This window comes from Drosophila grimshawi, unplaced genomic scaffold (genome assembly GCF_018153295.1).
Source record: "Drosophila grimshawi isolate 15287-2541.00 unplaced genomic scaffold, ASM1815329v1 contig_44, whole genome shotgun sequence".
Lineage (NCBI taxonomy): Eukaryota > Metazoa > Arthropoda > Insecta > Diptera > Drosophilidae > Drosophila > Drosophila grimshawi.
The window spans coordinates 8,671,224-8,694,757 of NW_025063240.1; the positions used below are offsets into that span (position 1 = coordinate 8,671,224).

Sequence of the window (23,534 nt, forward strand, 5' to 3'; positions counted from 1 at the left end):
GGTAACCGCAGAAATATGAAGCGCACTGTGCGACGATGACAGCAAAAACATTTTATAGATGGTACAATGCCGGCGATTAGATACCCTTCATAATATATATACCAGATGTATGATATAGTAATCTCTAATTAGCCAAGAACTGAAATCAAATATGACTTTCAATTCATTCATCATTCTTCTTTGGCATACTTGACAGATATTAACTGAGAGAACAGCAATATCTGCAAATAATCCCCTGCAATGCCAAAACTGGAGTACTCTCGGTGAGCGTGTTAAACGAACAACAGAGCAGAGCAGAGGTGTTGTCTCTCTGTGGCTATAGAAAGTAGAAAATCCCCAACATGCTTGCGGATATTTTGTTGAGCTAACAGCCAAAAAGGCACGCAGCAATGCAGCAGGCGATGTTGACGATGCCCCGGCTGGTTGCGACAGAGTGACAAACTGACTCGACTAGACACACCGACTGGACACAGACCCGAAACATGCCACATTATAGCACCTGATGGCGATTAGACAGTTGGCACTGTACTTAAATTTGCGACGATTATTCGATTGTGCATTAAAGTTGACTGCAAGAGTTGAGCAAGTCCAATTCTGGTGCTAAGCCAATTGATTGGCAGTAAGAGTTAACTGACCTGTTGATTAATGGTTATGCCTGGAAGACTGCAACGCGTGAAAGTCAATCAAAGTAATCAACTTAAGACTTAACTTAAATGAGTGCATAAATTAAGTCAAATTACGCTTGTACGGTTCTGACAAAATACACCTATCGAAATTAAAAAAAAATAGATATTGCAAAGCTACACAAATCCACTAAATTAGAGCAAATTCAAATACAAGTGCAGTATGCTCTTTGTGAATTACGTGCAATTAAACTCGAGTATCGAGTTCTGAGTTGGCAGTATCAAACTAGCTAGCCCGGTAACTTTAACCGGACCACAGAGCGGAGGATCTGCACCACTTTGAAAGCCCTGCTCAGTTTCTGTTTGTTGCTTTTACTGCTGAGGAAAACAAAAGTTTCGCTAATGCAAAATGTAGGTCACTGTGTTGGATTGCAGCAAAACTTTCCAGGCAGTCCGCCCCACCCCCCATCTACGAATTCTCTGCCCCATCATCTTTTGCATTTCACTTTGTTATGTGCAAATATTTTCCATTTAATTAACGCATGGAAACTAGCAGTAAAGCTAGTTTAGGCGAGCGACACAGAGAGGGAAGGGAGAGGGAGAGGGGGGAAGCGAGGGGCATTGTGGGTTTCTGTCGCAGCAGATTAAAATAAATTGCACAGAAATTTATCATTCGAATCTCAGACGAGGCAGCAACAACAAGAGCAGCAATAACAAACAGCTTGACTCAGTTGCAAAACTTGGCAAGAAAGTGGAGCTTAGGGTCATTTTGTATATGTGTGTATATGTGTATGTGTGTATGTGTGTGCCGTGTGTGTGTTTGTGTGTGTTGGTGAGTTCTTGTAATTGTGTGCTTGTGCCATAATTAATCATAATAAAACCAGGGACAGCAGCGAACCAGGTAAATGCGAGCGCAAGGAAACCAAACAAAAAAAAAAGGCCGCACTTTTCCAACATTTTCTTTGCCATCAAAATAAATGAGCCAATTAAGCGGACCACAAGTGAAAATGGCTGCCAAAAGCTTCCGTCTCCTGATGAGGGTATAGCCCCAAATCGTTGCAAGACTTTCTCGAGACTCGAATCCTGCTAAATCTGAGGTTCAGGTGTTGCGCATCATAATCAGCCCCTTGGATTTGCGACCTAATTCTCTCTCTCCCTCTCTCTCTCTCTCTCTCTCTCTCTCATACACATTCTCTCTCTTTCGCTCCCTTATATCTTAGCGCCTTCAGCTGAAATTTATTTATTTCTCTCTGCTATTCCCCTGCTTGTTGTCGTGTCGTCGGGCGTTGACTGAGGTTAAGTCGTTTGAAAATTTGCTTCTAATGAAACTAAAAGAGCCGCTAATTGTTGCACCGTTGTCAACATCGCAACGTTGGCTTTCAATGGGCTTATCTAGTTCTTGAAATTTGCTGCGGCTGCTAATTGAAATCAATTTGCATTGAGCGCAAAAGTTTATCAACTGGTTTGAATGCTCCCCTGAACGATCTGTGGTTCATAAATATGCATAAAGTTGATGACGAGTGGATAATTATTGAAAACGCATCTTAACTCGATGGAACATGAAAAACAATCAGAAATCATGCTTCCAAATTGTGTTGCAGTCTTAATACATGTGGCCAAATCATTATCAAGATAAAAACTTTTAGTGATTTGCAGCTACTGATAATTTTATTTATTTATCTTCTTTTTGCGTAGGCACTGGTTTAATTCCATTGGTAAGATATAAAAAAATCCCCTACTTTTTTCACAGATATAAACTCATATGTGTATTTACACAAAGCCAAAAATATTATACTCAGCGTATTACTTGAAAGGTGCCAAATTTTGTGAGAGGTCTCTTGAAAATATCAATGACGAAGTGAGTTATGCAACAGCAATAACTGGTTTTTAATTAGGGGCTTTTTCTCCAATATGTACTCATATAAATATTAAAAGACGCTGATATATTTATTGCATATGTTATATGTATTGTATTTTATTTATTTATCTTGTGTATTGCTACGCTAGTCACAAAAGAGCTCATTACAAGTAGGTTATGGACCAAAATGAACATATAAATATAGCTGCCATTAGATGTGGCTTAATGCGTTAAGCTATTTCATGTAAAACTACATAAATTTCAGTTAATATTGAATAAGCAATTTAAATATAGAATAAACCAATCAAAATAAAGTATTGCTTATCGCATTTGATACTGTTTATATTAAAAAATCAATTTCCATCCTTTAGAATGTATGTATTTTTATTCGCCATCGCAAGTGATCTTTATCTTTGTCAACCAAGTAGATGTGCTCTACTTATATACCCTATACTACTTAAGCCATTTAGTTCAGCTTAAAGACCATTATGTTGTACTTAACGACACAAAAAAGAAATCTAAGCAACAAATTAAATGAATTGTGTATCTTTATTGTCACTCATCTTTTTATTATATGGTATTTATTATTTTAAATTTATTAACGAGCTTAAGCTATGGTACACTTAGAAACTAATTAGAACTAAGGCACGTAACTACGGACAAATCTTGTGGCAGCTGCTGGCCAACTTCGCATGCAGCACTTGCTGGCTCTGTTTGGCTGCTTCCACTTGTGACCACTTTATCAACGGCAACTGTTTGTGGTGCCATTGTATTTGCATTTTGCTGTTGCTTATTCTGCTGCTGCTGCTGTTTCTGGTCTATGCACAGCAGATGCAATCGGTGCTCCTGTTCCGCTGCACGGACGACCGCAAGGGCAACGAGGGTGCCAAGCAGTGAGCCGGCCACAACATCCGACCAATGGTGTTTGTAATCCATGACACGGCTAAGGCCGACAAATGAGGCGATACTGACGCACACCAGCTGGCACAATGGACGCAGCATATTGTCAGGCAGTGTCCGGCGGATGCGCTGCAAGTGGAGCGCCACAAAGACCAGACCATAGAACGCCATACTCGAGTGACCGCTGGGAAAGGAGATGTGCGCATCGAAAATCAATTCAGTATCAGCGCCAGAGACACAGGTGTAAACGGTGTGGTAGACACCGCCCTGCCGATGGGCATCGTCGGTGCAGAAGCCGCCATCGGCCAGTTGCGGACGACAGATGTCAAAGAAATGTGGACGTAGTCTACCAATTGTGTGTTTGCCCATATTCTTGAGCACCGAGCTTGCAACATGACCAAAGAGAAACCAGCGCAGCGTGTTGTAGACCGGCCAGTATTGTTGCCACTTCGAATCTAACGGTCGCCTGCAACGACAGCTCTCCAAGATGAGTAGCAACAGCAGCGGCAAATACAAGCCCAACCAGTGAAGCATGCTGGACGAAACGGTGTTCGAGTGATAGGGATACATAAGCGACTCATCGTCACAGAAGAAGCCACGTTGCGTTGTCCAATCCCAAAGTTCCTTAAAGTTCTCACTCAGCACGAGCAGGATGCCCAGCAACACCACATCCAGCAGCGGACGATGCACAGCTGGCCAGTTGAGTCTGAGACCGAAACTCATGTTTTGTTCGCTTTCACGGTCCACGCGTCACTGATCACAGCGAGAAGTCGAGCTCAGCGTTGAAGCTGCGACTGAGATTCCGAGACTCCAATGTTCTCCAATTAAATTGTTGTTGCAAGCATCTCAGCAATTTCTGCTATTCATGTTTATTTAAAAATAATAAATGTGAAATGTGGGACATGTGAAATGATGTACACTCTTTGGATGGAAATATTTATTTAAATTGGACTAAAGACAGTGAAAATATTTTTAAAAATAAATAAAATTAAAAGGGAAAAATAAATGTTGTCTAAAAGCAATCCTTAGTATTTTGAAAAATCGTCAATTAATAAAAAGATTCGAAATGAATATTGACAGTATAAAACAGTTTACATTTTGTGGCCCAAAACTTTAGTCATCTTGGTAAAATCGAAGCAAATTTGTATCTCTATTATAATGTCGTAATAATGCCATTTTTATTTATGCTGCTTATAAAGAAAAACTAATTCATATGAATTATTCTATGATTCTTATTCAGCTGCCATTAAAATTGTTTTCTTCCATACAAAAGTTTGGAATGATTGTAATACCAGCTTTATATGAAGCTTTATTATTACATTACAAATATGATGTGTGTCTAAGTTACAGGATTGCTCAATAAATAATGACTCCCTCTCTGTACCACAATGAGAAATATACAATAAAATATGCAAAATGCGGGAATTTTTTCAAATCTTACATAATATAGTCGCAGCTGTGAGTAATTCCCACTAAATATGCTTGTTATGTGCTTGTTTTTGATTTTTGATTTATAATTCATTGCTCTGACGAGTCAACCTTGGCTGAACCTGATAAGCTGATAAGAGGCTGCAGCAAAAAGACGCACGTGTTGCGAACTCATCTCGGAATCGCTGTTGTTATTTTTGTCATCTGTCTAGCCCTGGAGGAGCACATAACACGCGAGTCTATTTATTGGCACTTTATATTTATATATAGATTTTTCACATTTCATTTGTATTCACAACAAGAGATATTTTAAGAAAGCTTCTAAAAAGCTGAGTTCATTAAATATTGCTCTTTAAACATATTTATTTTTGTTCAAGCAATTGGTTTACTATTTGTTTGCCTAGCAACACATTTATAATGACTCATAATGATGGCATTTGGCATGCTGCAGAGGGTTACCTACTTATTGAAGTTCTCACGATCATACAAAAAATACAAAAGCTTCGCCAACAACAACAAATATGAACATAAATTCAGCTTACTCTTTTTTGTGCCACTTGAGTATGACGCAGCACAAAATAGCTACCAAAATGAAAAGGTTCTTATACAACATTAAAAGAAATTAGAGATAAACAAAATACCTGACATTTGAAATGTATGAGTAAGTAAATAATATCATTTGATGTTTGTTGGATTTGGAAATTATGCTGATTAAATTATGTTTAGATAGATAGGTAGTGATTGAATGTGGTCCCATTATCTAAACACATGATAGACAGTAGTCACTTTATCTAAACACTGCTTAAACTTTAATTATATTGCCCCTATTAAGTAATTTGCTTGATTGCATGGTATTTTAAAAATGTATATCTACAACATAAATATCATCTGTGAGTCACAGAAACTCTGAATTCCCGTTGTTGCTGCTTTTGGCAAACAAATACATCAGCATGATTTGTAGAAAAGGTTAAGAGTTAAGATACAAAAGTGGAAAAGGTGAAGCTGAAGATAAATATAAAATAAACTTTTCAATTGAAAAGAATAATATATTATTTATATATATGTATTTCTATTATTATTTATTTATATATTTCTAGTATTATATATTGTTTGGTGACCCATTTTTGCACTTAAAAAAAATATATATATTTCTATTATTACCCTGGAAATTGAGTAAAAATGCAGCCAAGCGTTAAGTGTTTAAAAATTACTCATCGCCATTTTAAATTGTTTTTTCTGTTTTTTTTTTTTTTTAATTTATTACAAATATAATACGAATAACACACATATATAGATACAGATTGATGGATCTTAAATGGAGGCAAACAACAAATGAATGAAAACTTTACAAATGCAAATGCGACTACGACGACTACTAAAAACTAAGATGAGCTATACTAATAAAGTAAGAAAGTCTGAAAGTAATACTAAATACGTGGGGATTGTAAGCTAGATAGACATAAAATAGCTCTTCATCTTTTAATGCTTTACAGGTAACACATTTAATATTTAATTGGCTTTGGAATGTTTTCTTTAAATACAATTTGTTGCACTTGACGATCTCAGATCGGGTATTTAAACTTTGGTACAATATTGATCATCGCTAAAGCTGCCATTCACACAGTAGGGTGGCGGTGTGCTGGCGCAGACATCCTCCTGCAGCGTGTCCGAGGTATTCTGCCTCCGTAGTCCAGCCGGACGTACGATTTCCCGGTAGGATGGCTTGAACAGCTTGGATATGTAGCGAGCTGTAATCAAGGCGACTGTCACACCAATCAACGAACCGACCAACACATCCGACCAGTGATGCCAGCTGTCCATGACGCGACTCAGCGCCGTATACCAGGCCACCATGATGAGCACGAACTGCAGAAAGTGTTTCGCCAGCTTGGAGCTGCGCCAATGGAGCTTCCGCTGCAGATAGAGTGCCGTATAGAGCAGCGCATAGAAGGCGATGCTGGAGTGTCCGCTGGGAAAGCTGAGACGCGCCTGCCTCACATCCGCAATGGTGTAGCCCTCGCCGGCGCACTCATAGTCCTCCACATAGCGATGCAGATTGGCGGCATCTGTGCAGAGGCTGCCATCGCTCAACATTGGCTGGCAGACCGCCATAAAATGTGGCCGGAGTCGGCCGATCGTGTACTTGCCCACCTCGGTGGCATCGAAGGTGAGCACCAGGCCGAACATAAAGTAGGTGATCTGTCGACCAAATTCCACATACCACGCCGACATCTGCCAGCCGAGCACCTGCACCGTGGCAGCTAGCTTATCTTTTCGCATCATACGCACATACTCGACCACGATGAAGATTAGGGGAGGCAGTGCACCCGACAGTAGACCCAGCATTACCGGCGTCACCGTGTTCTCATGGAATGGATAGTGCAGGCTCTCGTCGTCACAGAAGAAGCCACGTCTCGCCGGCTCCACGGCGACCTCGTAGACTAAGACGGGTATCAACAGCACCACAAAGATGAGCAGCTCGATGAGGCAGCGATGCGCCACTTGCCGCTGTACAGCATTTGTGGCACATTGCACTTGGCGCTCCCCCTCCCTGCTGGCGGCTGCAATGTTCTCGTTGTCGTTGTCATCTCCATTGGTTATATCGTCGCGCATTTTGTCGTTCTCGTTTTGTTTTTTTTTTTTAAATTTTTAATTAGTTAATATTCCAATTTTTTATGCTGTCTAATTAAGTTTGGGTTGGTTGCTCTTTTTTCTGTTTTTTGTTTTTGTTTTTGGTTATTGTTTTTTTTTTATACCCGTTGGATTCGTTGTAGTCGTTTCGGGTTCGTTGTCAGCGTCTGACTGATCCGGCCTCGAGTGGGTAACGTTCTTTTAATTCAACGATCATTTCATGCACGACGGCTCTCCTCTCACATTGTTTTTCTCCCTCTCCCTCTCGCTCTGCCCGCCCGTCTCTCTCTCTCTCTCTCTCTCTTTCTCTCCCAGTGCGTCAGAGCCAGTTTATTACTGCGGAGCTTAGTTTCTAGTTTCTAGCTAACTGTAGGCGTTTTCTGCATAGTATTTCTAGATTAGACAACAGCCAATTTAACTTTGTATTTGCACCAGTTGGCAGCACTGCAAGAAAAAGCCAATTCAAAATTTGTTAGAAATTAAAAGTACATCAATAATTATTATTATTATTATTATTATCTATGTAAAATATCTAGCAGCGCAGGCAGGTTATTGTTAGGAGTGGTAAGTCTATCCACAGATTCTGTGATATTCCAATCTTTCTTAATTTTCTCTCTTACTCTTTAGACTGGGCACGTCAAGGCTCTCTTTCTCTCTCTCTCTCTTTCTCTCTCTCTCTCTCTCGCTCTTCAGAGAGTAATATATAATATTTATAAATTACTACAAAATTGAAGTTTAAAATTAAATTTGATTAGCTATAAAAGTAAAATTAAAAGAGTTTAACTAAAAAGTAGCATTAGATGTTCATCATATTTAATTTACTTAGTTTGAATGTTTATTTAACAACTTGAAAATTATTTACATTCTACAAGTCTGCGTTTTGGCACAGTGTACACAATGTGTGCTTGCCTTGATAACAGCAAGTGAGAAACTCGCTCAAGATCATTTTGATAAGATAAATAAAAGCGTGTTCCCGATGACAATTGCACACCGCCCACACACACAACACACACACACAACAGACACACCACACACACAACACACACACACAACACACACACCACAAAGGCGCACGTTTGTTGTGCCAGTTAAAGGTGTGCTATTTTGTGCAAATTCATTGATATTCAGCTTATTTCGAAACAAGCCGAATCGGTTTATTGGCACGGCGAGTGTGATAAGAATTACACATAAAACACACACACTTTCACCTACGGCGGCATTTGATAAGAGCCCGCTATTCTGGGGCAATATCTTGGGTGAATAGGCGAGTGCAGCGAGTGAGTGAGTGAGTCACTCATCAGAATACTGAGCGATTGTCTATTGTCTTGTGGCAATGATGCGTCAAATGGGCGCGTTGCATGCACCCAGTGCGATTTGCATTATCATCAGTTGAACGGCGACTGAATATGAGTTGGCTGCTTGCAACAACTGCTAATCTCTTTGCCACTTTCTGCCCAAGAATGGCCCCCATTGTGCGCTTTTGATCTTTGGCTGATCCCTCGCCGAAATGGGGGTGTTTCTTCAAAACAACAAATGCATGCGACAAATGCACAAAGTTGAAACAGTCAATCGTGAAACATGTGAGACTGCTCGACTACGAGATACCCTGGACTCTGCTCGCCCATCTTATTCTTTTCTCATATGAGTATGCTTCTTGCGCTATAACTTGGGTGTTTCTTAACAGATCCTTATGCAATTTTTACAGCTGATCAAAGATGAATCAAAGTATTTTATATATTAATAATAATTCTTATACCTTCAAAATGGTGGCTACTATTGCTATCGAAAATCGATAAATAAAATAAATAAATATGAGAAAGTATATTCCAAATTTGAGCTCGACTCGGATGTTGTTGCTGCTCAGGAATATGTATATATATATATACCTCATTGGATCGGTGATAATTCCTGCTGACTGTTTCAAGCTTTAGCAGCAAACTATTATGCCATTTGTAAACATTTTTTATGGGCTCTGTGTATGGAAAGACACTCACTCCACTCACATTCATAGTCATTCCCATATTCATACTCAGAGTCAGAGTCAGACTCGTTTTCGTATTCGTAGTGGGACGTCAAATGGCACGACCTTTAATTGAATGAATAAGCGACATTTGATTGAATTAAGTCTCTTTTTTTCTCTGTGTGTGACTGTGTGTATATCTTTTTAACATATGTATATGGGAACTATGTATATATATACATACATGTGTATTTGTTTATTTGTACATGTGGCGCTTACTTTGCCTCGGTTTGACTTTGTTGTTCTGCTGGTTAACCGTTGCTATTTTAAAATGCACTTTGAACTTTATGCACTAAATGCATTTCATTTTTATTGCCCTTTTACACACACACACACAGAGATGAGAAGCATTCAAAGTGCTTAAAGCTTTGCACTCACATTTATTTTATTTTATGCTATTTTACTAAAATAATTATTTCTTCAGGCGGGCAACCACAAAATGAAAATTCATCAATTTAAATCAACTTTTAAATACTGCTTTGATTTGCAATCACATATTATAGACTCATAAATTCTTTATATGCATTCGTCCCATTTCTTTCGCTCAGTGTATGTGCATACATGAGTACTGTTTGCTCCATAATGTAAACTGGCCAATTTTAATTAGAGTTGCTCGCAGTTTCTACTCACTTTAATTACGTGTTTAATGCTTGTTTTATGGCTTCTCATTGAAATGCTTAATTCTGTTTCCGTTTCAATATTTGAGTACAACTGGGAACAACTTTTGGTTAACGGCGATTGTTCAATTTTATGACGCGATTGTTTATTAGTTTTACGATTATTATTACCACTGTGCGACGTTGACGAGATGCCGAAGCCGATGCCGATGCCAAATGTAAACGACGAAGCGCCGCTAGACGATCACAACTGAATGAAAACAAATGCGGTGAAGCGCTGTTATTTGTTGTTGACTTTGTAAACAAATCGATCGGTCGACAACTTGTTGCTGTTGCTGTTGCTCTTTCGATCAGTATTGCTGAGAGAGCGTGCGTGTGAGTGTAGTGGGAGAGTATGTGTGTAGCTAGAGAGAGCGCAAGTAAATGCTCAACTGAGCTTGGCATTTGTTGTGTGGATCGCAAGCTAAGTGATTAAAGTTGATGGTTTGTAAACAAAACGCTGGTCAGATCACTTGTTGCTACTGTTGCAGCTGTTGTTGCTTAAGCATTGCAGGAAGCGCAAGAGAGAGAGAGAGAGAGGGAGCGAGAGGGACTTGAAGTGGGATTGCAAGTGAGCATATTGTGGACTGTGGTCATTCTGCACTTGCACTTGTTGTGTGGAACGCAAGCCAACTCTTTACAGCTGTTGGTTTGTAACTTGGCTAAATGTAGGTTGATCATTTTGCTTCTTCTTTTTTCTTAAATTTATTTATAGAAATTCAATTAATATTACAAGCTGTAACTGTAAATTTTTGTGTTTTTGTTATCTTGATAAGACATTGTGGCATTTTATCTTTTGTATACAGTTATAAGCAGATTTTATATACATTCGCTGTAATGATTTCGTTTTGCTTAAAGCCATAAATGGAATAAAATTATTTTAAATATATTTACAATTTATTGTGGCTGTTGGATATATATTTTTATTTATTTTATCTTACTTATATTTTAAGCTGTAGGAATTTTTGAGCGTACATTTTTGCTATTATTGCTGTACTCAATTGAAAGATGTTTGATTGATTAGATTTATTGACTCTGTGACTTGTTTATATTATCAGTTAATAGCCATATGTGGCCCGATTGTAGTAGCCAGCATAGCCGTAGATCTGTTCGTTTCTGGGCCACTGGCGTCGCTTGACCCTCACCTGCTTGAACAGGTGCGCCACAAAGATGGCCACGAAGGAGGCGAGCGCGGCGCCGGTGGCCAATCCGGCGGCGACATCCGACAGATGATTCTGATTGGTCGAGATGCGTTCCACACAGACAAACAGCGCAATGGCGGCACAGGCCAATTGGAGTGTGGCGCGCAGGATGCGCAGCCAGGGCGCAAAGAGACGCGCCTGGGCATAGTAGATGAGGAAGATCATCGCATAGCTGGTGCTGCTCACAAACCCACTGGGAAACGAGTGCCTCACCACCGACAACAGCTCCAACGAGGCAGCAAACTCGGTGCAACTATATTGCTCAATGTATCGCGTTGAGTTTGAGGAGCAGCTCTCCCTCAGCTCCGGCTCACCCAGCTCACCCCAGCTGGGCTGGCAGACATCAAAGAAATAGGGACGCAAGCGACCCGTCGAATATTTGGTGACTCGGATGAGCAGCAACAGCAGACCCAGGCCAAACAGATAGACACCGATGATCTTGTAGCACTCGCTAATGAAACTGGGTATCCTTGTCCCAACGAAGACGAATCGTTGCTTCAGCTCCTCCTTCTGTGGCACAAAGGCGGCACGCAACAGCTCCACAACCAGCAGAAAGGCAGCTGGCAACGCTACCACGGCAATGGTCAAGTGCACCTTGGTCAGCCAGGGCTGGCGATAAGGATAACGCAGCGAGGTATCGCTGCAGTGGAAGCCACGCTGTGTGGTCACCAGTTGCTGTGGCAACACAACAAGTGCCACACAGTAGACGCCCAGCAGCAGCAGAAAATCAATGATGAGTCGCGAAAGAAGTCGCGTATTCGGATTGCCGCACATTTTGAGACTGAAACGGCGACTGATGTTTTTTTTTTGGTTGGGCAGAGTTTCAACGCAGGGCAGGGCAACTGGGCAACTTGATTGGTGGCTGCTGGCTGGTGGCTGGTGGCTCGTGGGTCTCTTGCAGCTGCTAATTTACATCTCTAATGTGGTTACGACGTCCAAAAAAAAACTTGTTTCAAAACCCTCAGCGCTCAACTCAAAGTCGCCTCGACTGGAGTCAAGTCGACTCGTTCTTTTCTATTGTGCTATTCAGCTGAAAAACAATACTCAGTTCCAAGTCCAAATTGTTGCCGTTGTTGTTGTTATTGTTGTTGTTGGCATTCCCAGGCTATTTATCGATTGCTCAAGTATGCAAATCTTTATTAATTTATGCCGAGTCTCTTAGCCAGCTCTCAGCTCTAACTTGAAAGCATTTCAAAATAGTTTTGTTATCTTTATTTTTATATTTATATATATTTTATATGTTCCCCAGAATCTGTGGCCCAAACAAAAGCAAAAGTAACTGTTAAGCTTACGGTTTTTTTTTTTGGTCAAATTATAAATATTTGCTGACTTACAAATCTTTAATAATAATTTGGGATAATGTCTGCTGCCAAAATCAAAAAATATATACAACTATATACATATATATATATATATATATATTTTTATATATTTGTATTTTCTTCTTGCTTGCTCAGTTGCAACGCTAATGCAGTGTGCAGTCTTCGAATGTGCCACTTGGCTGAGCATGCGGCAAGTGCTTTGTGGCAAGAGATGCGCGCAGCTTGATAACTATCGATTTTAGGCACTTTCTAATTTCGCTTTTGAAAACAGCAGCAAATAATTAAACATTTCATTACTAATCATCCAATCGTTAATTATGATTAATCAACTTTCCATCGAAATAACGTGAAACACAGATTTGTTTTTACTTATTATTATTAACAATATAATATTGATTCGAATGCCTAATGCTAATAAAAAACAGATTTTCTTTCATTTTGTTTTTGAGGCTTCATAGAGGAGTTCTACGAGAGCACCTGCCTCAAGCGATCAACACATCCCCGATCCTTGAGCTCAGGGCACATAGCCGTAGTTGTGATAGGTTTGGGCGTATTGCGCCTGCGCCGGATGCGCTGGCAGATAGGGCAGGGTGCCAAATGTGTAGGCGGGCAGGGCGGGTTGCAAGCCATTGTTGGCTGCCACAACGGCTGCTGCTGCTGCCGCCGCCGCTGCCGCATTCGATTGGGATTTGGTGGAGCTCTTGGGTGAGACCTGTGGCTTCTTCATCAGTGTGTTTGCGGAGTAACCGGTCCGATTGCAGCGCTTGAAGGCAAACAGATCGGCAACATAGACACTCGTCAGCCAGGCAAAGATCACGCCAAAGATGATGCCAGCGAGGACATCGGACCAGTGGTGCCAGTAGTCCGTAATCCGGGTGAGCGACACATACCAGCCGAACATGACGAAGAGGAACTGCAGCAGATGCTTGAGCAGCTTGGAGATGCGTGTGCTGAGCGCCGCCTGCAGATAGATGGCCAGGTAGAGCATCGCATACATCATCATGCTGGCGTGTCCGCTGGGAAACGATTGATTCAGTTGCTCGTACTGAAAGTCCGTCATGTTCGCATTGCTGCACACATAGCCATCGATGTAGCGTCCCACATTCTGTGGCGCCTCGCAGTCGGTGCCATCGCTCAACATCGGCTGGCAGACGGCATAGAAATGCGGACGTAGCCGGCCAATGCACAGCTTTGTCAGCAGCGTCGCAAACGTGAGCATGGCCAGACCGAACAGATAATACCCTGCCTGCCTGTACACCTGCCCCAGACGATGCGACAAACGGCAGCCAGTCTCACGTTTCTCCCGGCCACCGGGCAGTGGCAACTGCTTGAACAGCTCCACGACAATGATGACGGCTGTGGGCACGGCGAGCGTGATACCAATGACCAAAGCAGTGCCAATTGTGCTCTCCCGGAACGGATAGCCGAGTGACTCATCGCCGCAGAAGAAGCCACGCTTGAAGGGCTTCACCAACCTGTTGAGCAGCAAACTGGCCGCTGTCAACGCGCCCCAAAGCAGCACATCGCAAATGCCTCGAGCCAATTTCGTGTATTTGGACATTATCGGCGAACTGATCCGTCTCAATGGTCTCAACTGGATGCCAAGCCGCGTTTAACTAACCCAACAATGACGCTTGAATATCTTGTGTGGCTGCTCTGAGCCATAATTCTCTCCCTCTCTCTCTCTGTCTCTCTCTGTCTGTCTCTCTTTGATTACGCTCTCTGGTGTTCTCTTTGCGGTCTGCCAGTCACATGAATACACAAAATACACAAACACAAATCTGGCTACCGTTTTGTGCGTGCTTTATTCGCACCCACAACCAGCCCCAACCCCTCACCCCCTCCCCCAGCTATCACCTCACAAATTGATCCATTGTTGCTTGGGAAACCAGTGCCAAGCCATAAATAATAATTGTTTATTTATTTAAGCATTTCATTTCGTTCAATTAGAAACTTTAAGCGACACACAATAACACTAAAAATATCCTATGTCAACTTAAAAACATTTGTATTCATTATTAATTGCACAGATATGTCTTTATACATCTATATATATATATAGCATATCGAGCTAAATCATATTCCACCCAAACATCTTGGCCCAAAACTGGTTTCACTTGGAGAAATTATTTAGCCATACACATACATATGTGTACATGTGTGTGTGTGTGTGTGTGTGTGTGTGTGTGTGTGTGTGTGTGTGAGGCCCACCTGCAAAAGTTTGCTTATCAGAAACTTGTTTATACACACACACACACACATAGGTCCTGCATTTGGTGTGATTCTCTCTTTGCAGCCGAAGACTTCACGCACCCAGCAGCAAACTTGTAAATGACATCGCCTTACCGAAGGCATTCTCTATGCATGCAAAGTAAATCAGTACCTAGTAATGCACAAGCATAAATATAAATATAAATATATATATATTAAGTATATATAAATTGGTTTCCAACTATTTCGTTTAATTATTGCGCCTGCGCAGCTTTCCTAGATTTTAGTTTTTATGGGTTTTGCAATTTGTTTTAGTGAAATAAAATATATATTTTAATGTTTATAATGTTTATATTTAAAATTGATCTATATCCTAAAATAAATTAGCAAATTTTATTTAATGTAAACTTTCTATATTTTTATTATATATTTATTTAACTAAATTTCAAAAATATGTACGACAAATTCTACGTAATTGGTGGTGTAATGTAACTAAATTGCAATAAATATATTTATACATATATAAATGTATATTTATATATATCTTTAACTCTTACAATAAGTAAGTGAGCCTGGAAGGTGCATTAAAAGCTTTCGGCAACGCATACTTTCAGCATGACAAAGTAATGCACCATGTAAAGTGTTTACTTACTGGTATTAGTCGAAATGGCTTGTGGCATAGATTACGCAGCGAATTGGTAATGTGTGCATTCAGTGCTGGGTGTCGGATGCGTGTGCATAATTTTGTTTGTGAGAGATTATGGTTTATGATGTGGAAGCGCATCGCTGTGCTGTTAAGCAAACCAAACGGTTTTCACCATTGGCTGAGCTGTTGCGGCGCAGCCAATTGCAAATGACTGGGCTAATGGGATTTTCGCTGTGGTCACTTTCATATGATTCATTCCACACGATCACACATCTCACAATGCGTGCTGTGACCCGGTCAAAATACAAAAAATCACGCAGCTCGGGAGAATCCGCACCTGAATCTGTTGTGACGTCAGTCGCATTCTGTCGTCTTTGTATCGTTTTTCAGCTGTTTGGAATGTTTTTGTGATGACGTTTGGCTACAGAGACAGAGAGAGATTGAGAGAGACAGAGAGGAAGAGAGAGAGAGAGAGAGAGAGAGAGAGCTTTAAAGCTCCGCTATGCGCAGCTTTTCCTATTCACAACTCATGCCGCTATTTATTTTTAATACTTTTACTAACTGAATCTTCGCAATTGGCGAGTTTATTTGTTTGGCTCGTTAAGTTGTAAAATTAATGTTTTTAATTTTGTCGTATTTGCGTGTTAATTTAGTCATTATGTTAATTGAGCTTCGTTTGGTTGACTCTGTGAATATGAATCTTTATGAGTGTTCATGATGAAGCTGTTTGTTTTTGGCATTAAATTATTTTGCATCATAGACGGAAGTCGATGCCTCCTTTTCTCTGCAATGAATTGCAATCTGATTAATCATTCAATTTATTCCCATCTTACTTATTGCAGATTTGTATGCTACTCAGCAGGCATCAACTGTTCTTAAACTAATAATTAGAAACGAAAAAAATCTTAACTATTTAACTATTTGTGCCATTAGCTCGAGTGCATTGCACGTGCAAAGAATTGAAATCAATTTATTTTCATTTCATTTCAATTGTACAATTCGAATAGAGTTAAGCGAGTTTCAATCTCTGCATAAATATATATTGTTTCGATTATTTAGATATATACTTAAATAAATATATTTTATTGCAGTCTCTACATAAATATATAATTATTTATACTTCTTATTGCACTGCTTGCATTCTGAGCAATAATTTTGCTAATCAGAATGCTTTGCATATACAATATCAGTAACTTCCTATTCCAATTGGCCTCTCAACGACACATTCCAATTGGCTAAGTTTACCCCTCACAAAAAGTGCACACACACACACACATAGACATGCCGTTAAATTGCAATTAACATACGCAAAAATCTTTACGACAAATATTGGCTAGATGCAAACAATGATCAACCCCCTCCAACACTGTTACAAGCCAACTTCTCTCGCGACACGTTAATTGCCAATATTGCGTTGACATAGGGCTTGGCCCTAGGCAAACTGTAGCCTGGTTGGTTGGGGAGGGTTTACTGGGGATCTGTTCAGTCACAGTCGTCTTCAAGTGCGTTGTAGTAGCAGCAACAGAAAGTAATGAAATGCAAGGCGTTATCAGCGTTATCATCGTCATCGTTATCGCAATTTTACACCTTACGCTTATCAGTCACACCTAGCGAGCCTGGTTCGCGGAACAGCGGAAAGTGAAACAAGTTTCAACGTGTCCCACCTCGATAACAATTTCAATTTTACACAACATTTAGTTTCATTTCATTCGCCTGCTAAGCTAAATAGAGCAAGCAAGAATGCTGCAGTCGCATCAGCTCGACTGAAAGATACCCTGCACCCAGCTGATAGCAATGAAAAGATCACTGTGACTTAACTTGAGTCTTTCTTACATGATCTTGATGAAATTTGAGCAGTTGTTAAATCATCATGATCATGAACTATAAGTAATTAATTAAAAGGTTTTACGTGTGGCTTTCATTGTTATCGATTTGTATCGATATTTTCGAAACGGGAGCAGTTATACATAAAATGAAATTATTTGATCTGCATGTGGTCTAAGAGAACTTAACTTCTGTCAGATCTGACTCGCTTGTTGCTGCTGATCGAGAATAGATATAGCCCATGGAGTAGCCCAGATCTTGCACTTTTGTTTAGTCTTCTTACTAATTTTTCGTGGGTTCAGAAACCTTGTTTTTCTTTATTTTTGATTTATTTGTATTTTTTTTTGCTTAGTCAGAAATTATGTCTTCTTTTGTTATGTGATATACATGTTTTTCGTCGGGTTGGGCCAGACAGTCTGGGCTGTGTTGTTTGCATGCACCCGATTCCGTGGCATTGTGTAACGGATTGCTCCCATCCGGCGCTGGCTCAGCGCATTTCATAAATTGTGTCGATAATCAATTTAAAGTGTTTATCGTTCAAATTTCAATTCTTTCCAAGTCAAATCCGAAACCATTTCGATTCAAGCTTGAAAATGCTTATCTTGTATTTTGCTGACTATCTTCTTGCGACTCGCACTGAGATCATTTTGATGTTGATGTTCACAAAGATGATGATTATGATGATCTTATTTGATCGGCTCTCGTTTGGCGCGTGCTGCGGTCAATTATTGATACGGATGTTGCCATTTGCCACTTGCCACTTGCGGATTATTCGAGACCGTAATTGGGGCGTATTTAATTGTATTTTTCTTCTTTTTTTTTTGTGTTCTGGTTTCGTGTGATATGGCAAGCCTATCAGCTTACAATGAAACCCAAAAAGCCGAATGACAAACAACACACACCTCTTATAACATTTAGCGAATTCCAATTGAATATGAATTGTAATTCTTATAATGAATAAAGTTGTTGTCGTATTTCAAAGGAAGTTCTTTAATTTCCTTGGAATTTACTCAACTCATGAGTCGTCTATAAATGATGTAAATAAATAAACAAATTTACTATAGAAGAAGAAGTATTCATTGCAATAGCTTTTAAAAATGAGAGAGAAAATTACACCGATCTCAAAGAGATGCATTCTTTATCTGTACTCAGAAAATCATAAATACGCGGAATGCAATAGAAGTTGCGGGTAACCTTTTAGCACAATATTGCCAGGCCAGAATTACCATAAATTAGTAACAAATGGCAAATGGGAAACACTGCGACATTTTCTATGTAAATTGAGCAGTTTGCCAGACGTGCATAAAGTTGCACAATTCGCAGTGCGAATATACAAAGTGGCCATAAACTTGCCACACTTTATGAACTGCATTTGCAGTTGTGCTTGCAGCTCGGATTGCTACAAAGTGGCACTGTCTTCAATGCAACGCTTCCTCATGCAGCTCGTGCAACGACCTACATCAAGAAACGCCTCAAAGGCACGCAGCAAATACGATCTCAGCAGTAGCCCAGCAGCCCGACTTAGTCACGTCGCAATGACCCACTCCAGAGTGGGTGATGGGCAGGCAGGGGACCGAAAGAAGTCATAGAGGAGAGACAGGGGTAGAGAGAGAGAGAGAGGAGTGGCACTCCACTCCTTCAAGCGTTCGCTGTGTGTAAATGCAACTCTTTCATTGTGGCAAGTCTCTGGCAAACAGGCCTAAACAAACTGAACGCAAAAGTAAACCTTGAAACCATTCAACAGTTTCCTTATTAGCGTCAACCGCAGCCACACAGTCGACAGTCAAAAGCGCTGACGACGTTGCCGACGGCTCTGCTGACGACGCTGCTGACGACTCTGCTGCGACAACAGCTAAATTGATAAGGAAAGCATAGCAATGAATTCAATATCAGTGCGAAACACCCAACACAACACAACACAACAATACCAATACAACAACAACAGTAACAACAACAACAGCAACTACTAACACTCCTCCACATCATGCTGTGTGGTGGGTTTGATGGTTGCTGCGCGTGCTGGCAGCGACAGCAGCAGCCGCAGCAGCAACGGCGACAGCAGCAACAGCAGCAGCAGCAGAGCGATCGCATTGGGGCCGTCAGAGTCACAGTCAGATTCGGTCTGCCAAACAAAACGACAGCGTCGTCGTCGCATAGGCAACAAATTGAGCTCGGCCAGCGAGATTTGCTGCCCAGGAAACCCACAGCCCACTACCCACAACCCACAGACCACAACTTAAACCACAGCCCACAGGCCAACAGCCGTTAAGACTTGTAACTGACAATCGGCTAATCTGGCCAATACAGTTAATTTATTTAATTTGCAACTACAAAACCATAAAAAAAAAAAAACACAAAAAGAAAAAACGCGCGCGGAAAAGAAAAGTAAAGAAAAAAAAGAAAAGAAAAGAAAAGCAAGGAAAACATTACACGTGGTTTATTTACTCCTTAAATTTCTAAGCACATTGGATAATTGCATTTGACGTGAAAATGCCGCAAATCGTGAAGGGGATTTTAGAAAGCAAATCCAATTGATAAATGCACGACTATAAATAAATGCGCAATTTCTGTATGCCAAGTGTCAAAAAATAAAAATAAATAATAAAAATAGCAAAAATAAAAATAGGAGATAAAAAATCAAACTGAACAATGCCAAGCGACTGTGTGAAAATTGTTTGATTGAAATACAAAATATATAACCGAAAAATCTCATGTTTTTCAAGCTGATGTGTTGATCAGTTCATGCCCGAGTGATAAGGGCGCAAATAGAACAATATCAATATAAAAACAAAAACGGATTCAATGGCGCTAAGAACAAAATAAATATTTACTCCAAAAGAGAATGCAAAGCGTGAATAATTTTTGTTAACAACCAATAAATACTTACTAACAGCAATAAACTATGAATTATCAAAATATTATCTAAATATTATCAATGAGTTTATTTATTAACTAAGCTGAATTGAATCAAAATTAATTGTGACTGCTGAGAGACAATTGACATAAATATTTTCACTAGGAAACAATCAAGTTAAACTAATTTTTTAACCAATATCTGATTGTATTAAATGCTACCATAAAACTAAAAAAAAAAACGTTGAATTTATTTCGAATTTAATCCGAATAATTGTGTTTGCCAAGAAAGAGTTAAAAAAAAACATATTTGCACTAAAAACATTCAAATCCGAAAGCTAAAAAGTTATTTCTCTAACTAATTCCACACCGAAAAACTCCAAATGTATTCCGATAAACTGTGAATTAACTTAAAATCAACTCTGAATACCAAAAGACAGTTTTCATTAAAAAAAAAGGAAACATAAAAGAAAAGAAAAGCTAAAACTTAATTTAACTAATCAAACTCGGACTACATCTAAATGCCTAAATAAAACTCCGAAGAAACTCCGTCAAAATCAACTTGAAAATTGGAAAATGCGGACTTTTAAGCGTGGCTTCTTCTGCTCGGATCTGTCCCTGCGTTATCCGTATCGGGAATGCACGATTACTGTACCGATGCTGCTGCTGATGATGCTGCTGCTGCCGATGCTCTTCATCAGCGTCGTGGAAATCATGCGCATCTGTCGCCAGCTGCGCATGCGTCGCTATATGCGCAACTTGTGGCGCTCTGAGGCGACGTTCAGCTTTGGCTTCATTGCCACCTTCCTGACCACGGAGCTGGCCAAGAACATGGTGGGTCGACTGCGTCCGCATTTCTACAACGCTTGCCAGCCGCGTCTGAACGATGGCACCAGCTGCTCGGATGCCCAGAATGCCGATGTGTACATGCAACATTTCTACTGCAGCAATCGGAATCTGTCGTCGCAACAGATACGCGAGTTGCACGTGAGCTTCCCCAGTGCGCACAGCAGTCTTAGCTTCTACTCGATGTGTCTGCTCGCGTTCTATTTGCACAGCGTGTGGCATCATGGGCGTGGCTGTGTGCGCGTCATGCGGCACATTACACAATTCCTGCTGCTGATGGCCGCGTGGTATGTGTCGCTGAGCCGCGTCGCCGACTATTGGCACCACTGGTCGGACGTGCTCGCCGGCGCTGTGCTGGGCGTTGTCTATGCCACAATCACCGCTATTTACGTGGGCGATCTGCTGCACTTGCGACGCCATGCGGCAAGTCCCGTTGCACTCGGCTACAGTGGTTGCAGTGGCTGCCACTGCCACTGTCACTGCCACCATCAGCGTCTGCTGCACCATCATCATCAGCAGCTGCTGCAAGCCGAGAATAACAATTCGACCACATCGACAAAGGTACATTTTTTGGCTGCCGCTGCCGTTGCAACCACAACGACAACAACAACAACTGCAGCGGCCGAATCATTGGACAACTGTGGAACCCACAACGTCGTCAACGATCTTGATGAGCTACACGATGGCAACGAGAGCGATGTGGACATCGATGGCTACAGCGAAGGTGATGTTTTCCACAAACTGAACACCTACAGCGACGTTGGCGTCGATTACGTTCTAGGCCCATCACGTGCCACAACACCAACAACAACAACACCAACCACACCAGCAACAACAACAATACAAGCCTTGCCACCACCGTCCAGTGTCTTGCCAAATGCGCTCTAAGTCGACTTATCTGTCTTTGGTTGGATTTCGAGACGGTACGGCAGCTATTTCGACTATTTTTCCATTAGAAATCGATATATATATATATATATATGTATGTGATAAGCGCACTGTTTACCTGATATGCACATGCCGCTTTACTCTGAAAATGATTTACGAAATCCGCTGCGTGCTGGCGACGCCAACACCAACACCAACGCCGACGCCAACGCCGCTGACATGTTGTGCAACTGTCTGGCAACGCTGCGTTTGCTCACAATGGTCAAGCAGCAGGCTGAAGAAACCAAAATTGATTATGCTGATTAGCTTGTTAAAAATAAGTAATTGCAGCCACTTTCATTTTGCATTTTTGCGCAAATGATCTTGCAGCGCTGCCGAATTTATCGCATTTTTTTCAAGCATTGTATTTGCCGACTCAATGATATTATTATTGGCGGCAAGTTTTCCACGGCTGCAGCTTGTGTTGTGCTTCGCTTTGTTTGTAAACAATGTCGCAAACGGCGCTTTGAAGACAGACGGCAGACGGCTGATGGCAGACGACAGACTGCCCAATCAGCTGAGACAATCTTGCAGCAGCGACGCTGCAGTTAACGCTGGCGTCGCTGTCGTCGTCGCCGTCGCCGTCGGCTTTGAGTAGTTTTGACTGCACCGCTTGGCGATAGTCGGCCAGTCGATAAAGCACTATAAATAATGTACAAAATAATAAAGAAGCAAAACATGGTCAACACTTTATGATGATGATGATGTTGATCATGATGATGATGATGATGATGATTAAGTGCAGTTGTATTTGTATTTGTAGTTTTAGTTTTAATTGCGGTTAAACCGCATTAACGATTTATTGTTACTGAAGATTTATGAACAAAAACTATTTATTAGCGTCTATTATAATTATTTGTTTTTATGTTAATTATGTTTAGATTTTGTTTGTCGTTGTCGACAAGTGTTTGCTCTACAAAATAAATAAAACGATTTATGTGTAAAATGATTTATGGCATTTTCCATTTTTGGCTGCGACTTTCAGGTTCTTTCTACGTTTTCATTAATTTTTTTTTTTTTTTTTTATTAGTTGCTGCAATTAATGCCAATTAGCTGGAAATTTGTACGAGTCAGCTGTGGGGAAAAAAAGAAATAAAATATATGAAAAATGTTCTATTTACTTGAGTCTTCTAAAGTGGAAATCACCTAGAAGTAAAAGTGCGCCAGATAAGGCAAAGACAAGCCGCAAATTCTGATAGCTGTTGTTGATAAAGCCAATATGTAATTGTGGTTATAATATGCCCTGTAGAAACACAACAAACTCGCAAGTATTTAGTCGTGTTTCCTATCTAATCACTAGATAAAGACTTGCTAGTATATATATATAAAGCACACATACATACAGATATATATATATATATACTAAGTAAACGTTGAGGAATTTCACAATCACAAGTTGTAGAATTGTAGTATTGTCTCCCGAGGAGAGTGGGAGTTGAAACGCGTTCTGTTTCGCATAACTCAACTGATAAATAAATCAAAACAAACAAAGTTCCATTATGATTGGGCATTCAGGAGAAGTTTGGCGCCAGCAACTTGAACCGTGAAGTAAACAATAAACTTGAGTTGCTATTTAATTGATTGGCA

General features: G+C 40.5%; 5 protein-coding genes across 5 annotated transcripts; 1 reads left to right on the top strand and 4 right to left on the bottom strand.

The window, feature by feature from the left end:
• Window positions 1-3,011: 3,011 nt before the first annotated feature.
• LOC6558945 (putative phosphatidate phosphatase) lies at window positions 3,012-4,172 on the bottom strand. The gene has a single exon (XM_001984799.2). It carries the CDS (start codon window positions 4,102-4,104, stop codon window positions 3,112-3,114), a length of 993 nt encoding a protein of 330 aa, XP_001984835.1. The 5' UTR covers window positions 4,105-4,172; the 3' UTR covers window positions 3,012-3,111.
• A 2,091-nt stretch (window positions 4,173-6,263) lies between these two features.
• LOC6556442 (putative phosphatidate phosphatase) lies at window positions 6,264-10,335 on the bottom strand. Its single transcript, XM_001984798.2, has 2 exons — window positions 10,091-10,335; window positions 6,264-7,884 (listed from the first exon to the last, which is right to left on the bottom strand). The coding sequence occupies exon 2, from the start codon at window positions 7,420-7,422 to the stop codon at window positions 6,385-6,387; it is 1,038 nt and encodes a 345-aa protein (XP_001984834.1). The 5' UTR covers window positions 7,423-7,884; window positions 10,091-10,335; the 3' UTR covers window positions 6,264-6,384.
• A 742-nt stretch (window positions 10,336-11,077) lies between these two features.
• Window positions 11,078-12,274, bottom strand: LOC6558042 (phospholipid phosphatase 1). Its single transcript, XM_001984797.2, has one exon. It carries the CDS (start codon window positions 12,090-12,092, stop codon window positions 11,175-11,177), a length of 918 nt encoding a protein of 305 aa, XP_001984833.1. The 5' UTR covers window positions 12,093-12,274; the 3' UTR covers window positions 11,078-11,174.
• Window positions 12,275-12,998: 724 nt separating this feature from the next.
• Window positions 12,999-14,253, bottom strand: LOC6558633 (putative phosphatidate phosphatase). The gene has a single exon (XM_001984796.3). It carries the CDS (start codon window positions 14,199-14,201, stop codon window positions 13,155-13,157), a length of 1,047 nt encoding a protein of 348 aa, XP_001984832.1. The 5' UTR covers window positions 14,202-14,253; the 3' UTR covers window positions 12,999-13,154.
• A 4,965-nt stretch (window positions 14,254-19,218) lies between these two features.
• LOC6558092 (putative phosphatidate phosphatase) lies at window positions 19,219-22,688 on the top strand. The gene has a single exon (XM_032742761.1). It carries the CDS (start codon window positions 20,751-20,753, stop codon window positions 21,906-21,908), a length of 1,158 nt encoding a protein of 385 aa, XP_032598652.1. The 5' UTR covers window positions 19,219-20,750; the 3' UTR covers window positions 21,909-22,688.
• Window positions 22,689-23,534: the final 846 nt, after the last annotated feature.